At 42.3% G+C, this 17,716-nt stretch overlaps 1 protein-coding gene across 1 annotated transcript; it reads left to right on the top strand.

Annotated features, from left to right (window-relative positions):
* The first annotated feature begins 2,779 nt into the window (after positions 1 to 2,779).
* LOC308292120 (alpha-taxilin-like) lies at positions 2,780 to 17,512 on the top strand. The gene is made up of 11 exons (XM_080734376.1): positions 2,780 to 2,864; positions 4,225 to 4,435; positions 5,180 to 5,464; positions 8,076 to 8,167; positions 9,897 to 10,067; positions 12,273 to 12,467; positions 13,106 to 13,225; positions 13,320 to 13,394; positions 13,970 to 14,062; positions 14,157 to 14,252; positions 15,403 to 17,512. Exons 2-11 carry the CDS (start codon positions 4,240 to 4,242, stop codon positions 15,718 to 15,720), a joined length of 1,641 nt encoding a protein of 546 aa, XP_080590502.1. The 5' UTR covers positions 2,780 to 2,864; positions 4,225 to 4,239; the 3' UTR covers positions 15,721 to 17,512.
* Positions 17,513 to 17,716: the final 204 nt, after the last annotated feature.

Here is a 17,716-nt window from a genome sequence, read left to right as displayed (position 1 = left end):
AAGACTGGTCGCCCCATCTGGGAGGTATGGTGTAAAATTTGTTAAGAAATTCTACAATAAACTGGGCGTCAGAAAAGACAGTTTTAAACTTGCCACAGTGACAACTGATGAAGTGTTTAAAAAACTGAGCGCCCTACCTCAACACAAGGCCACTGGCCTTGATAAAATTCCAGCTAGATTTCTCAGAGATTCAGCCGCCACCATTGCACCGATCATTACCCACATAATTAACCTTTCCATCGAACAGGGTCATGTCCCACAGGACTTCAAACTAGCAAAAGTAACCCCCCTGCATAAAAAAGGTAGCAAACTAGACCCTGGAAACTACCGTCCTGTTTCCATTCTTAGCTCCATATCCAAAGTCATGGAGAAAATAGTCTACGAACAGATAGCAAGATATCTCGATGAGAATAATCTGATTTACGAGTTCCAATCTGGATTCAGAAAATCTCATTCCACTGACACATGCCTTCTGTATTTGACTGACCAAATCAAACGCAAAGCGGATGACGGCAAATATAGCGGCATGGTCATGATGGACCTCCAGAAGGCATTTGACACCGTAAATCATTCTATTCTGATTGAGAAACTAAAAGCCATCGGTCTTGACAGCGCAGCAGTGAGTTGGATGCAATCTTACCTGGTGGGGAGGGAACAGGTGGTGGAGATTAACGGTACCCTGTCCCCCCCCCCTCCCAGTAAGCTGTGGTGTTCCTCAAGGTAGCATACTGGGACCTCTGTTGTTCCTAATATATGTGAACGACATGGCATCTGCTTGTGACTGCAACCTGTTCCTGTTCGCGGATGACTCGGCTCTCCTAGTCTCGGGCAAGGACCACTTGCAGGTTGAAAAGACACTTAACTCTGAACTAAGTAAGATCTGCACATGGCTTAATGACAACAAATTATCAATTCATCTGGGAAAAACTGAGTCCATCCTCTTTGGATCAAATCATAACCTCAAAAAAGTCGATAACTTCACAATCAAAGTGGGTGACAAGGTCATAACACGAAAAAACGAAATCTCTTACTTAGGATGTATCCTTGAAGCTAATCTTTCCAGTGAAAAGATGACTTCTAAAGTAATAAATAAAATCAACCAACGGACTCGTTTCCTACAGAGGATCGCCCCAATGGTCAATTTCAACACACTGAAGACCATAGCTGGTGCAATAATCCAGCCCCTCTTTGACTACGGAGTCCACGTATGGTATCGTGACGCCCCACAAGCCCTAAAAACTAAACTCCAAACAGCCCAAAATAAACTAATTAGGGTCCTACTTCACCTTCCCTATCAGACTCACCTCACCGCTACTCACCAGTTAAGAGTGGGGTGGCTCAGAGTAGATGACAGAGTACAGCAACTTGCAATGGGCCTGGTGTACAAGATACACTACACCACTATGATACCCAAGTACCTGTCAAAATACTTTATAAACATTAAGGATGTCCATAATTACAACACCAGAGGCAGCGCCACAGATCACTTTCAACCCAGAGTCAAAACCAACAAAGGGTCAAACTCCTTTTTCTGCTATACCACCAAAATGTGGAAAGCCTTACCGAAGGTCATAAAGGAGTGTGGATCACTAGCATCCTTTAAAATTGCCCTGAAGAATCACTTACAGGCAGCAGCCATTCGCAACTGGTAAAAAACTAACCTAGCCCAACCCTACCCTCCCCTGCCCCTTCTTTGTATATACTGTTTATTTAGACTTACTGTTTTCTTTTTTGTTTTTCTTTACATATCTACTGCATAGTACTGTGTTCTATTTGTCTGTCATTCAATGTTATATGAGATACTTCAATGGTTTCCAGTGGAAATAAGCTTAGTCTTTTCATGGATCTCCTTTTAGTAGACCTTGTACCAGTGAACTGTACCGTCATGAAACTGTACCTTTTCCTATGCAAACTTCTAATAAAGTCTTCAATCAATCAATCAAATCAATGAAATACTTCAGATCAGTGTTTGGCAGACAGTATAGGGCCAACTTGTGTTGTTACCATAAAATGAACGAAGAAGACAACGATATAACCGGAAGTTTGTTTCGTTAGTTGTTTTGTCAAAATAAATACGCTCATCAAGGCATCTCTCCGTAAGAAATTCACTTCCGGTCAGTGGATTTAAAATAAGAGTTGACCTGCTGACTGCAGACTTTTGGATAACTAACAATAACAAACATTAAAAAGGTGTAGATATCATCAAGAACAATAGTGTGTTGCCTATAGTAACCACACTACTACTAATAATAATAATCATCAATAATCCTAAAGAGACCAAACAATATTTTTGCAAAATTGTTACTTGTAGATGTGATATTCTTTTGTTGTAGTCATAAACGACTACAACAATATTCCCAAACACACACACACACTCTCTCTCTCTCTCTCCCCCTCTCTCTCTCTCTCTCTCTCTATATATATATATATATATATTAATATATATATTGTATTATTATTATTTGTATTTATTTTTATGTAGGAAAGGAAAATGGGATTTTTACTCAAGTCGTGACCATGGTCGTGACCCTTAAAAATTTATCCTTGGCCCACAAATTGGACCCACTGTTTGGAAAACAGTTGTTTAGTTTACGACATAATGATATTACATCATATTAGTAAGTGCCGTTTCACTGTAATTTATTTTCATTCATAAAAAAAAAAAATACTCCACTCTACTCCCATTTGCAATGTCCTTCGACCGGAAGTGAAACGCTTACGAGAGAGACTTGACGAACACACAGAGATTATTGAAGCTGACGGAACGCTGCTGGTGCTTCTTACTCACGCTGCTGAGGAAACTGAAAGCTGCACTGCACATCATCACATTTATCACACAACAACTCACTGAGACACTATTCAAGGTAAAGCAATGCTCCGTGCTCTTTCAGCAGCCAACTAACATGTCTGTGGAACGTTGAAGCACGTTTTGCGTGCACTCCACTGATGTTTTCCTTAGCTTGTTTGCTGACATGAGCTAACATAGCCACAGCCAGCTAACACTGGCTACTTAACTATAGCAGGTTTTAGTAAGCTGGATTTTAAAGGTCATTAATAACAAATAAACTAATTGATCTGGTATTGAACGTGTGCCAGCCAGGTGGGGTTATTACAATAAGTGACTTTTAACTGAGTTTAAAGCCTTATCACGATGTTTTATCTATCTATCCATTTCATGTCTGTAAGATATATATTGTCATGTATTGTTATTATCTGAACGTCCACCTTGTCTTTTATTTATTGTAGTTCCTGATAATTTGAGTTAATTACTTTGTTTGAAACAAGTAACATTATTTGTGAAATCTGTATGTTCTAATTAAAATAGAACAAAGTGAATTTTCTTGAAACGTTCATAAAGCCTATTTCTTGAAACTTTCATATATTTTAGATACATTTACAATATTACACAAGACCACTCAAAACACGGATTTATAATACAGAAATGTCCTATTAGTTCGAATAAGGGTTTGGGTTAGCCGCAAATTGCAACACTAGATTTTTTTATAATCGGATGAATCTAGGGTTGCAATACCTCCCATAGGCAGCCAATGCATCAAAACGTTATTTTGCTATCTGATTGTATTAAACAACGTCAAACTCACCAATATTGCGGCTCTATGGAAAGCTTGGAATTTACTCTTGCTATCTGCAAAGTGTTTGTTTCTGAAAAATCCACCATAATTGTTATGATTTATTTTCTGTCAAGAAATCCGAGCAGACGCGGTTTATTTTCTAAGTGTTGAACTTCGGAAGCGCAACGTCCTGCTGCCTCCTGCATAATGTGACATTTTGAACCAGGTGGTCACGGGACCGCTGAGGGATTTTCCACGAGCGCTTCCAAACTCCAGGACTTAGAAAAAATTATCACCTGAACCAAATTTCTTGGATAGAAAGTAACTCATAACATGTCTACTGTGGATTTTTCTGAAACAAACACTTTGCAGATAGAAAGAGTAAATTCCAAGCTTTCCATAGAGCCACAATATTGGTGAGTTTGAAGTCGTTTAATACAATCAGATAGCAAAAAACTGTTTTGATGCATTGAATCTCTATGGGAGGTATTGCAACCCTAGATTCATCCGATTATAAAAAAAATCTAGTGTTGCAATTTGCGGCTAGGTTTGGGTTAGCATTCACCGGCGTCAAGCAAATGGGTCGTCGCAATATTGCTACGCTGCCTCCCACATTTCATAACATTTCCTGACATTACTTTTGATACTGTAGCCGGGTGAAAAAAAGATGAAAGAGCAAGACACGGAAGAGTCCGTTACCCAGGACACACCACCTGCAACAGGAGAGGTGGAGTTGACTACGACTACTGCAAAAGATGCTCCTGACGTTCCTGATGACAGCAGCAGTCCTAAAGAGTCTGAGCCTGAGGCAGAGACCCCGCAGACAAACACACCTCCACAGGGCGATGGGGCCGAGTCTGAAGGTAAAGCTACTTTAGTGGGGTTTACTGAGCCATGCAAGTTGCTTGGGTGGCGCAGTGGTAAAGTTCAGATCCACCATGGTGCATCCGGCTTTGTCAATGGTCTACACATGAACACAATTGGCACATGTTAAGGGGAGGGAAGGTGATAATTGTCGCTGCATGTAATCTGGCTACGGGCTGGGGTGGCACAGAGGAGTAGGACGGAAGGCTCTGGTGGGCTCCTCACTGGTAGGTGAGCCGGTAGGCTACAACAGCAGTGGCAAAACAGAAATGTGTGTGGGGAGGAATCAACTGGAATAAAGACTACATTGGGGAGAAAAGTTGTGCTATTTTATTTTGCTTCAACCCATTTAGGCCTAGAATTATTTAATGCTTTAAATAGTGAAAAATAGCCGACCTAAAAGCTTGCAAGTTTGTAGATCTGCTATTTTTGAAAAATCATTTTTAACTCAAATATTTGCTTCTGGGTGGTCTCTGGAACAACATATTTTGTGATGGGGGTCCGCTGCCAAATACATGTAATTTTGGAGGTCCTTGACATGAAAAAGTTTGAGGACCACTGATTTAGAAGAAGGATTTAGAAGACATTTATAGAATCGGGTCAAAAATATGACGCTTGTATATCTTCAAATTTTTAATAGTCAAAGCATAAAATAATGGTTAAAGTGGTTCAAATCTAAAGTGACACAGATTTGCGTTCAGGCCTAAATGGCTTTTAATCCATGTGTCCATCCGTCTGTCCAGTGCCAGAGGCGGTGCCGGTGATGTCCCAGAAAGACATGGCGGACGAGCTGAGCAGACAGCTGGAGGACATCCTCAGCACCTACTGCATGGAGGTGATGGGCGAGGACTCGGCCGCCCTGGCCAACGGCCAGTCCCACGGCAGCGAGCTTAACGGCCTGCTGCTGGCCAGCGAGAGGGAGGACGGCAAGCCGGGGGAGGACAAGGTCAACGGCGGCAGAGGAGGACGAGGGGGAGGGGAGAAGGAGCCCAAGAAGATGCAGGAGAAGAGGAAAGTGAAGGGACTCGGTAAGGGCGCTGATTCTCGAGGGTCATTGAGAGGGTTCCAGGGGGTTCCCTCCCCAGCTAATTGATAGTGGGAATCCTGGGAAACCAAATGGACCCGTATGGGTCTGTAACTCTTGAGTGTGTACCAGGCCTAGAATTTCGTCAGTTTAGGGGCAAGGCCAGTTGGCCTTTAGTGTTGTCAAATTTTTGAGGGCACAAAGGCCAAGTGCCAGGGCAGGAAGGCCATCATTAAAACAATGATTTTAAGTCCACGCCACAGTCATAATTAATTTAGCTTAAACGTTAAGGTTTAATGTAATACCTTTCAATTAAATAAATATCAATAACCTGTTTATTTCTGTTTTGCCATGTGCAGTGGTGTAAAGTAACTAAGTACATTTACTTAAGTATTGTACTTAATTGTTTATTGTAATTTTGAGTATTTCTAACACTTCTACTCCACTACATCTCGGATCCAAATATTGTACTTTTACTCCACTACAATTATTTGAAATCTTTAGTTACCAATTACTTTGCATATATAAATTATAATATTATTAAACATACATGAACCACTTTAGCCCTATTTAGGCTATTTGAAAATAATCAAGCTTGTAGAAAAAATAGCAGATTTATTCAACAGGCTGCGTTAGATAAAACTCCTGTTTAGCCCGGTGATGTTTTTGTGTTGTAACTTGTAAAACACTGTGTCGCGGGACTCCGGCGGCTCCACTATGCGGCGGCTGCTATAGAGCATCGCAGCGGAAGTGGATTCCTGGGGTCACTTAATATTCCCCATTAATTTTCGCCATAGACTTTTACAAATATATTTATAACAATTATGTTAAGCCTCGAACCAAGCCATCCAGGATGGAGGTGAATCATGATCATATAACATTTGATCCTATGTGAAAACATATATCAATATTACATTATTTGATATACTACATTTAATAACTACCCTTTGTTTAGCGATTTTCAAAATGTTCTTTTCATAGAAAAAAAGGTTATATGGTCATGATTCACCTCCATCCTGGATGGCTTGGTTCGAGGCTTAACATAATTGTTATAAATATTTTTGTAAAAGTCTATGGCGAAAATGAATGGGGAATATTAAGTGACCCCAGGAATCCGCTGCGATGCTCTATGCTGCTACTAGCGTAAATGGAATCTACTACTGGTCATGTGTGCAGCTCAACCAACCACGCACTGCTGTTACCGTAATGACTTGAAAATCGCGCAGAGGAAAAAACGGTAAAAAGCAGTTAATGGACTGCTGTGGGCGCCAGGGCACCACGGCCACTGGCCGTTTGGGCATGTCATTTTTCGAGGTGCACACGGCCAAAGAGAGGGGCAACGACGGCCATGGCCGTCGTGGCCGCCGTGAATTTCCTGCCCTGGTGTGTACACATCCATCAAATGGATTTGGTTATATTTTGTACACACTCAGAGTTAAAATAACACTTTTTTTTACAGTGTGAATTGGAGCGCGAGAGATACACTTTGTATCCCATGGAGATCCATGGCTTAATGCAGTGAATCTCAACTTCTTCTGGGTCAGGGCCCACTTTCTTTTTCTTCTCTTTTACAATTTTGAAAATATTTGTTAGCTATATTATAATTCAAATCTTAGTGTTTGCCATTTATTTGTGGACCACTTGCAATATCCTCAAGGCCAACTGGCCTTATGCATTATATCAAGCTGGGAGATACATGTCTAGACCACTCTGTACACTGGTTATTGTCATCAAGCCACTGACAGGAACAGAACAAGGTCATCTAAATGAAAGGATGAAGGTTCACTCAAACACAGAAGTGGAAAACATCCTTGCATTTAAGTTGATATGGTACCTTTATTGGAAGAATAAACCCCTTGAGACGCACCATCTCATTTTCGAGGGGGTCCTTATTGCACTAATGTTACATTACTGACATCCAAGGTGGATTAGAAGAAAATAATAACTGAAAACCCACCCCTAGGCCACTTGTGGGGTTGCTGCAAAGTGTCCCCGTGCAAAGAGCCCTGAGGGAATTGGCATAACGACTAAATAACAAAACAAAAATAGAACATATATGTCTGGTAAGGGGGAACTTTGTCCATTTTCAGACATCTGAATGTTTAGTTTGTGGAGTAAAGCATAGCATAGCATGTTATTCTTTGCATCTGGAATGAGTGGTGGAAACAGTAAATGCCCAGAGTGAGTCACTGGGGTAATCTGACTACAGTATTTTCTGGACTATAAGGCGCACCTGACTATAAGGCGCACTGTCAATGAATGGTCTATTTTCAAACTGTTTTCATATATAAGGCGCACCTGACTATAAGGCGCACATAATAGACGCTACTGTTGCGTTATGCATCCAACAGATGGAGCTGTGCTAAAGGGAATGTCAATGTCAATGAATGATCCATATATAAGGCGCACTGGACTATAAGGCGCACTGTAGTTTTTTGAGAAAATTAAAGGCTTTTAGGTGCGCCTTATAGTCCGGAAAATACGGTACTTCACTCTAGAGGCACAACCCAGTTTTTCCATAATGCTGTTATACTCCATGTAATATATTATGCTATATTTACACTCAGTCACATGGAGCGATGGTGTTATGACGTCATGTTCTCTGTGTGGTTTAGGTAAAGAGATCACTCTTCTGATGCAGACTCTGAACACACTGAGCACCCCCGACGAGAAGCTAGGAGGCCTGTGTAAGAAGTACGCTGAGCTGGTGAGTGCTTCTGCTAAAAGGTCTGCTTTGTGTCAGTGCTGGAGAAGGTTGTTGTGACATCACACTAGGGATGGGACGGGATAAGCGATATTATCGTTTATCATGATGAAAAGCATTGCGATAATCATATCGAGATTTAATTTATCGTGAAAAAGTCCTCCGTCATGCACTGGGATCAATTCACCGTTTACGTGTTTGCCGAGCTGCATATCCAGTACCACTTAAACCCTCTATTGGTAAAACCTACTTATAATATACAGTATGTACTTGATACAGTCTTTTTTTCACTCTCTACAAAATCTCTTTGCCAAAAAATAGCCGATCTACAAGCTCACAACGCGTCGCAATGCGACACGTTGTGTGCTTGTAATCGGCTATTTTTTTGGCAAATATTCTGCCCCAGGATTATGGATGTTGGGGATATTTTGATTATCGCGATTTCTTTGGTCACAATAATCGTGATATGAAATCTTATATCGTCGCATCCCTACATCACACTTCCTGATCCAGCACGAGTTCTCTTAAGGTGCCTGCACTTTACATTGAACTGTTTTGGCAAGATCCAATCATCTCAGAGGTTGGAAATGTGAGTAATTATAACTGATTTTAGCTAGATCATTTGAAGGATCTTTACTTTGGCTCAGACTGGACAGCTGAGCACAAAGTGACTTATGGAAATGAGGTACTGATTTATCGCTGGTGCTTACACACACAGGCAGACACAGTGGTGCAATGCAGAACTCAGTGCTATACTGTACGTCCTCTGTGTCCTAGGGCTATTTTGTAACCCACAGGGAGAAATGTACTGTGTGAAATAACTGCATCATTCTGTGCATCCTGCATTAGTGATTGATTTTGCACTGGAGGCGTGTGTCTCAAAGAGAGAGGGTGTGTGTATGTGAGCTTGCTACTGTAGATAAAATACTGCTGTATAAGTGAGTGACTTTAAGAAGGATACATATGTTTACAAATGGTATTGTGTGTGTGTGTGTGTGTGTGTGTGTGTGTGTGTGTGTGTGTGTGTGTGTGTGTGATAGCTATAGCAAGCATGGAATCTTTTTCTTTTTGACTATTGATGATTTCCCCCCTTTTTTGACTAATGAGCACCTTCCAACAACTTTATCACAAGTTCTAGCCATAGAACATTTTTCTACAGCTATTGTCATATGAGCTGTGCACGCAATGTTTCCTACTAGCATTTGGAATTTTCTCAGGTTGTAGATAAATTGTTAATCGCAATTATTTGAGTGACAATTAATCGTCATGTAAAGTGTCATAATCGTGACCGCCCTATGTACAGCGTGTGACACTGGTGTGCAACTAGGTTCAACTCAGGCTTTAGCGTTACCCTACAAATTGCACACACACAAAAAAAATTGTAAACCTAGTATAAATGGTATTTAAAAAATCACACCCAATGTGAAGTGAGCGGTGGTCGTGCTTGCATAACGTTTTCAGACTAGGATTTGAGTCTAGGATGTACAGGGTATGCTACACACACACGTTTTGAGGAAAAAGGCTACAGACATACGACATATGACATCACTAGACAAACATGATGCTACGTACACACATTTTACTATGGCAAAACGCTGAGGAAAAAGGCTACAGACACACGCACAGCCACTCTTAGGAGCGGTTTACCACCGCTCAAAAATTACCGCAGTAAAATCAAATGTTTTCACAAGTACAGTAATACTATACTCTCATTACTGTGTGTGTGTGGCAGCTGGAAGAGCAGCGTAACTCTCAGAAGCAGATGCGAGCGCTGCAGAAGAAGCAGACGCAGCTGGTGCAGGAGAAGGACAACCTGCGGAGCGAGCACAGCAAGGCCATCCTGGCCCGCAGCAAGCTGGAGAGCCTCTGCAGAGAGCTGCAGAGACACAACCGCACACTCAAGGTACTCCACACACACACACACACACACACACACACACACACACACACACACACACACACACACACACACACATACACACACACACACACACATCACAGGGTGCAGGGTCTGCAGGTCTGGAGAAAGTATGGAATGAACGAATTACAGTTCTATCTCTAAAGTCTGAAAGTTGTGCTCATAGTTATGTAATATTTTTGCCAGACCCATGAAATGGGTAGGCCTACATAAGCAAATGTCGGTCTGTCCGGGTTTTCTATATAAAGGGTATATATGATGATGACATGATGATGACATGCCTATAAAAGGCATGATGTCATAAATGATGATGACAGACAGGGGGTCTGGCACAACCAGGTTGACCTGGTCTAGTTGAAGTTGACATTACACAAAGGAAAAGACAAACATGTTCAACACCCCAAAATTTTTGTTTTGTGTTTGTTGTGATTGCCAGTTGCCTAAGCTGTAATCCTGCTCTCCCTCTGCCAACCTGGGGAGGGCCCCGAACTGAGCTCATGCTTCCTTTAGTGCATGAGGAGTGAGCAAGCCATTTCTTATCACCTGACAGGGGGGAGCTTTCTGGGGGGGAGCGCGTGGAAGGAACACTTTATTCCAACCAGTTCCATTCCCCTCCATCAGGCGCCCCGGCTGGCCAGGGGGAGGCATTATAGAGACCAGGATTACTGCATGTTTTTGTGAGGGTATCTCTACCCTAGTGTGTGTTTGTGATAACTGCTGCCTTTAAAGGTGATACACCATGCATTTAAAAAGTATTTATGTCATATTGTCTATGTCCCAAAAACGTTTTTCAAAAGGTTTGAGGCTAAATTACCACTCCTGAATAGAGAGCCTCTCATTTTTGAATGGCTCTGAGCATTTTCAGCTGCAGTACCACCTTTGGCCTGAACTGCGCCCCCCCCCCCCCCCCCCCAACTTCTGCTACTGCTAACTTCCTAATCAGTGGGCAAATGGTGAAAGGGTGTGCATCATATTCACAGACTAAAATAGCTTTACTAGAAACTATGACTTGAGATTCGAGTTCAAGGCAGGCACTTCAATAACGAGACCTTGAGGCTTGTTAGTTGCTATCTAGGTGAGTGAGTTCCCGCACTCGACAGCCCAAGTCCTCGCACTTTGAAAAGCGCGCCATCTGAGTTGGCAAGCCGTAGTGGACAGCATAGATTGTCATCTGAACGCAAATGAGCGTCTCTCAACCAAATCACAGTGATTGGGGTGAAACATTTAGTTAGGAAAAAGATACATGTGTTACACACGTCTTGTACATTATGGTTCTTAATCTTAGAAGGAGTAGTTCACCCTCTTTTCTTCTATTGATTACTCCCATTCTGGAATCAATACATTTATTGTAATCACATTTTGGTCTTAGGAATGCTATAACAAATATTATTGAACTCAAGTCTCCATGGCGTGAGTAATCAATTGAAAAAAAGTCCTTTAATTAAGCTAAGCAGCACAGTCAAGACGCAAATACAGAAACATAGCATGAAGCTCAAAGACACAATGACCGTGATGAGCTGCTGTTGGATTTAAAAATCAAACCTCGGTTCGAAGTGGAGCGGTGAATCTGAGCAGCTTGCTAAATGCCTAAACTGTAAACTGTAAACTGTGCCTGTGAGTGAGTGGTGAGTGTGCCTGGCCTGCACAAAACAGCGCCCCTCCTTTAACTAGTGTGTTGTGTGTGGCCACTCAAGGTATTGCCAGGCTACGGACACGGCCAGCCAGCCACCCAGCCAGCCACCCAGCCACATACCCACGGACATACCTGTCTATTGGGAGCGCTTTCACCGCTCCAAAAATAAAAAGGTCACCACTTTGGGTCTGCATACTGACCGTGTGTCCTTGCAATAGGAATGTTTTTAATTGTGTTTTTCGAGTCTTTTTTTTCTTTTTAGATGTGGTCAGTGTGCTATCCGGTCAGTTACCGGTGTGGGCCGTGGAAGCCATCTTCAGGGCCATCACAAGGGGGGAAAAGTGGGACTGAGTTACTAGGGCCCAAGGTGGAGGGGCCTTAATTATTTTATACTTGAAAAATAGCCACTCTGTGCCGCACTGTGAGCTTGTATATCTGCTATTTTTCAATAGTTAAAGCACAAAGTGTTAGTGAATCCTTGTACCCAGGGCCCAGAAATTGGTGCGACACCCCTGGCCATCTTCATGCGGTCCCCCTCTTCTCCTCTCTCCCCCCAGGATGAAGGTGTGCAGAGGGCACGGCTGGAGGAGGAGAAGCGGAAGGAGGTGACGTCCCACTTCCAGGTGACCCTGAACGACATCCAGGCGCAGATGGAGCAGCACAACGAGAGGAACGCCAGCCTCAGGCAGGAGAACACAGAGCTGGCTGAGAAACTCAAGAAGCTCATAGAACAGTACAAGCTGCGAGAGGAGGTACTTCCTCTGGCCTCCCTTGTCGGGGGGAATTGTTGTCTTCAAATTTTGGGGGGCTTTTTTTTGTATGATGAAGACCCCTTAGTTCAGTGGTTCTCAACCTTTTCAGGCTGCCCACAAAATAATCATATTGTAACTGGAGCGCTAAGAGTTGAGGCATTACATTTTGTATAACACGGTTCTATTGTGAAAAGAGCAGATCTACATGCTCATGAGGCGTTGTGAGCATGTAGATCGACCATTTTCACAATTTCTGCCTCTAATATTTGACAATTTGACCAATATTTAATTTGTCATTTTAGATGTATTAAAAAGTCCTCAAATTGTCACTTTAGAAATGTGCAGATACCCTCCATACACTCAAACTTTATGCTGTTTTGTCAAACAATGTTGCATATTAAGTTAATCATCTGGGGACCCCCCCACCCCCAAAAATATATATTTTGGGGACCGACCCTCAGGTTGAGGACCACTGCCTTAGGTGAGAGAGAGATGAAGCAGAAAGTCGAGATGAGCGTTTATATTAGCAAAACATTGGTAATAGTAGTATGAGTTTATGGTGTGTGTGTGTGTGTGTGTGTGTGTGTGTGTGTGTGCGTGTGTGTGTGTGCGCGTGTGCGTGCGTGTGCGTGTCCCAGCACATAGACAAGTTGGTGAAGCACAAGGATCTCCAGCAGCAGCTGGTGGACGCTAAGTTGCATCAGGCCCAGGAGCTGCTCAAGGAGTCTGAGGAACGCCACGACAGAGAAAAAGAGTTTGTACGTTAGTCGTCCACGTGCCATACATACATTCATACTGTACATAAACACATGTTCTGTCCCCTAATTCCTTGATGGGGTTCTCTGTTCTCAGCTGCTGAAAGAAGCAGTGGAGTCTCAAAGGATGTGTGAGCTGATGAAACAACAGGAGGTCCACCTCAAGCAACAGGTTTGACTGGACCCTTTGTAGAACTAGTGATACTAGTAGTAATGATAACCAGTAAGATGCCTAAGGGCAAGGTCATGCAGATAAAGCAATAACATTATGGAATACACATAGCATCTATGCAAAAGAAACAGAACATCTACGTGAATGAAATAATCTAACTACTTATATGACAGCCAATCTGTAGAGGTGTCATTGAAGCAAATATACTGATATTTATTTTACAGGCCTACTATAATAAGTTCTTTGTAGTGTTTGTGTTTAGGTTCCCTGAAACAAAGGCCTGATTGTCCTGGAGATCTTATGCTCTGATCTAGTCTGGTCTGGCTATGCTAAAGCCCGCTCCAGTATTTTTTGCTGTTCCATGTTTTCCAGTGCCAACCTTTAGAGCTTTAGAGCTATAAGTCCATGTGGAGGAGAGTGAACTTCGTTCTGCTCTGGTTTCCATAGCAGTGTGAAATCATTTCAAACCACAACCACAGTGGAGATGGTTTGTTGAGAACATTTTGGAGGGAGCTTTAAATATTCTGATGTGATTGTACCTGACCAACCCTCATGGTTTCCTCCTCCCCTCCTAGCTGTCACTCTACACAGAGAAGTTTGAGGAGTTTCAAACCACTTTATCCAAGAGCAATGAGGTCTTCACCACTTTCAAACAGGAGATGGAGAAGGTAATGTGTGTGTGTGTGGGGGGGGGGGGGTTAAAGAAAGAAATAGCCTCTCAAGAGCTGACCTTCCTTTTTATGTGTAATTGTATATCCTCAGATGACAAAAAAGATCAAGAAGTTGGAGAAGGAGACCACCATGTATCGCTCCAGATGGGAGAGCAGCAACAAGGCTCTCCTGGAGATGGCAGAGGAGGTAAGCCACTCCAGATTAGGGATGGCACGATACGCGATTATTATTGTTTATCGTGATAAAAAACACTCACGATAATCGTATTTTGGAGCTTTAATTTATCGTGATATCGTGCTCCGTCATGCACTGGGATCAATTCACCTTTTATTTGCCGAGCTGCATATCCGGTACCATTTTAACACCTTCAAAGCCGTCCGCACTTGCCCGTACTTGCCTCGACCACCAATTAGCCGATCGTCTATTCCCGTACTTTCCCGTAATTTATGAAATTAATCATAATTTTTTGAAAAATACAGTTGCCGGCCGTGCTCTGTCTCTTTAAGAGACCTTGTGCAATGGGATCAAGTCAGAAACGTGATGACGTCATCGGCTGGCTCTGCCACTGGGTCCATGAGCGGCCATTACGGCCCCTTGTTATCTGTATGGAGCAGGCTGGCTAGCGCACCCTCTTGTCTTTTTCCATCAGACGACAGACGAAATCAAGCCTTCGGAATGAATGGATTGCATTGGATTAGATAAATGTGCGTGCACAGAAGACGGATTGTATTTTTGGGTGCTGTTTATTATCGCTGTTTTCCCCGTATCGCTCCATGTTAATGACCGGAGGAGATCTGCCTTCTAGACCATCAAAATAAGGTTGGCCAACAAAAAAAACTCCGTTTGCTGGCTTGCACGGAGCGATCCGATTGTGTTGTTATGATTTCGTGCTTTGCTTTTTTAAAACATGTTTATAAATAAATTGCTGATTGCACGGCAGTACCGGGGTTCAGGGGGTTCTGCCGGGGCTTGGAAGGTGTTAAACCCTCTATAATTGGTAAAAGTTACTTACAATATAGTCTTTTTTTCAATTTATCAAATGTCTTTGCCAAAAAGGTGCCGATCTACAAGCTCACAATGTGTCGCGATGTGTTGTGAGCTTGTAGATCTGCTATTTTTTGGCAAATGTTCCACCCCAGGATAATGGCTTGTGATTATCGCGATAATATCGTAAATCGCAATTTCTTTTGTCACAATAATCATGATATGATATTTTCATATCGTCCCATCCCTACTCCAGATGAATCCAAAACATATAGAATAGCACAGCATGTGGATGACATGTCAATACGGGCTTGCATTTCTTTCTTTTTTTCCACTGACTGTCTCTGCACAGAAAACCATGCGGGACCGTGAGTTCGAGGCCCTGCAGGGGAAAGTCCAGCGGCTGGAGAAGCTGAGGCGGGCGCTGAAGGTGGAACGCAACGAGCTCAGCAAGAAGGTCCAGAACCTCAGCGGAGCCCAGGAGGACCCCAGGGCCGACTCCCCCTCTCCGCCCCCAACGGACTTACCTCAGGAGCCCAGCCTGGTCGCCAGCATCCTCCCCGCCCCAGACGCAACGCCCTGCTCTCATTCTTGTCACTGTGGCCCAGAGCTGGACACAGAGGGTTTAATGGGAGAGGCATGCCCCCAGTCTCTCACTGCCCAAGACTGAGCCTTGCAGCCCTAGTCTCACACACACACACGTGCACACACAAACGCTAGCGTGCAAGCCTCTGCTACTAAGCGCCGTTTCAGTAGCAGTTGTTGCTTTTATCTGGTTTGACAGCGATGGTGGTAGAGTTTACTCGTGTCCTTCCGAATGTGTCTGGGGTTTCACGGTAACGAAGGGGAGATTGTGCCTTCTGAAGGGATAGATCTTATCCTGCATCTCTTGTTTCTGTCCTGTTCTTCTTCTTTTTTTTTTTGCTTCACATTCCACGCATGATGCGCAAACTGCAGAGATATTTGTGCAAGATAAGAGAGTCAATGCTGCTCAGGATGGCAAAAGTCACAGAAAATAGTCCATTCCTATGTAATTTGTGTTCATGCGTTCCACCTGTACGTGTTCATGTGTGTCGGATATTGTTTGTAGTTTGCAGTATTGTAAAGGCCTAGTAGCACAACCTTGGCTTCAATACAGGTGTCAATTTATTAATGTATTTAGTCAGTACAATACTTGCAGATGGCATGTTCATTATGAATCACAAGTGATCTGGGGAAATTTAGAAATTACATTTTCATTTTGATCTAGGTTTGCTTATTTTTTTTTTCAGGCAGTATAAGTTTTGTAAGAACATCACATCTTCCTGAAGTTTGAGTTTGTATCAATTTGCAGACCATTTTAGGGTTGCAGACGTTTCTTTTTTCTGATTTGTTTAGTTGCATTGTGCTTCTCATCTTGTGGATTGTATTTATTGTTTACAATTTTTAAAGTGTGTATCTTGGAAAAACACCACTATAAAAATAAATCAGTTTATTTTTCATACTTGAGATCATTTATGAAGGTATTGTATTTGGAACAACTTTCCATTCCTAATTATTGTCTTTTTTCCTTTGCTCGCTTTATATCGGTTGATTTCCTTTGTCTGTTGGCTGTTCTTGCGGTCATGACGTGACAGATTTCAGTTTCAATTTAAATTTTAGGCCAGTTAAGTCCATCTTTTGTAAATCAGTCAGTATTATTTTTTTGGCAAATTACTTAAGCTGTTGGACACCCACCTTGGGTCATTGCAGTAGTACTGGTATAATGTATACGAGAATGTTATAGGATCTCTATGCAACCCTTGTCGTGTGGTTTTGTTCTGTGGCATTCTGACACAAGCACTTAACCGGGAATGTATATTCATTAGCCATTAACTCCTACATGTACATGTGTGTTCAGTTTATAGCCTGATTTATACTTATTTGCCTGTTGTTGCCGCTTGCCAAAAATTGCTGATATTCAAGCTCACAACGTGACTCTGTGTGACTCGTGAGATTGCAGGTCTGCTACTTTGGGCGTGTGACACTGGCACTCAAAGAACTTTAGATCAAGCCTTTGGAAAAGGTAAATAAAGGAATTTGTAATGATTTAAAATAATGCTTTTGCTCAAATTAGGATTGGGTGGCGTATGATTGTGTGTAAATCACAGTAAGACACAGTCAATGTAATGTTAATTTCATAACACTCCACAGACATGATACTTGGGTTACTTAATGTCATTGGTGTGGTCATTTCAGCCACTAATGATTTATTAACTTGGTAACGCAAACATTTCTTCCACGGTCGGTTACACACTACAGACTCACCATGTCCATCATTGACAAGAACCAAAGATTGTTTCCCTTTTTGACTACTTTGCAGTACTTTTATCTGGCCTTGTATATTATGTTTCTTGATAAATAAACGATGCAACTGTAAACTGGCCAAGTCTTACATTAACAACCAGCGTTCAAAACTGGGTCAAGTTCACTCTCAAGTTCAAGTTCTCAATATGTTAATAAAATGACTCTATTACCATTATTTGTCTGTGTAATAATTTATATGTTCAAGATTTGTTGCCGGACAACGCCAGTTGGTTTAACCAACGACCCATAAAGAGGTCTCTTAATAAAGGCCAACACAGGTTCGTAATATACACTGAGAGAGCAACCTGGGGAATGTAAACCCCAAAGAGAGAGAGGGAGAC

This window comes from Nannobrachium achirus (assembly GCF_963921795.1).
Source record: "Nannobrachium achirus genome assembly, chromosome: 10".
Taxonomy (NCBI): Eukaryota; Metazoa; Chordata; class Actinopteri; order Myctophiformes; family Myctophidae; genus Nannobrachium; species Nannobrachium achirus.
The sequence above is the reverse complement of the archived record's forward strand: the minus strand, read 5'-3'. Positions and strand labels throughout refer to the sequence as shown.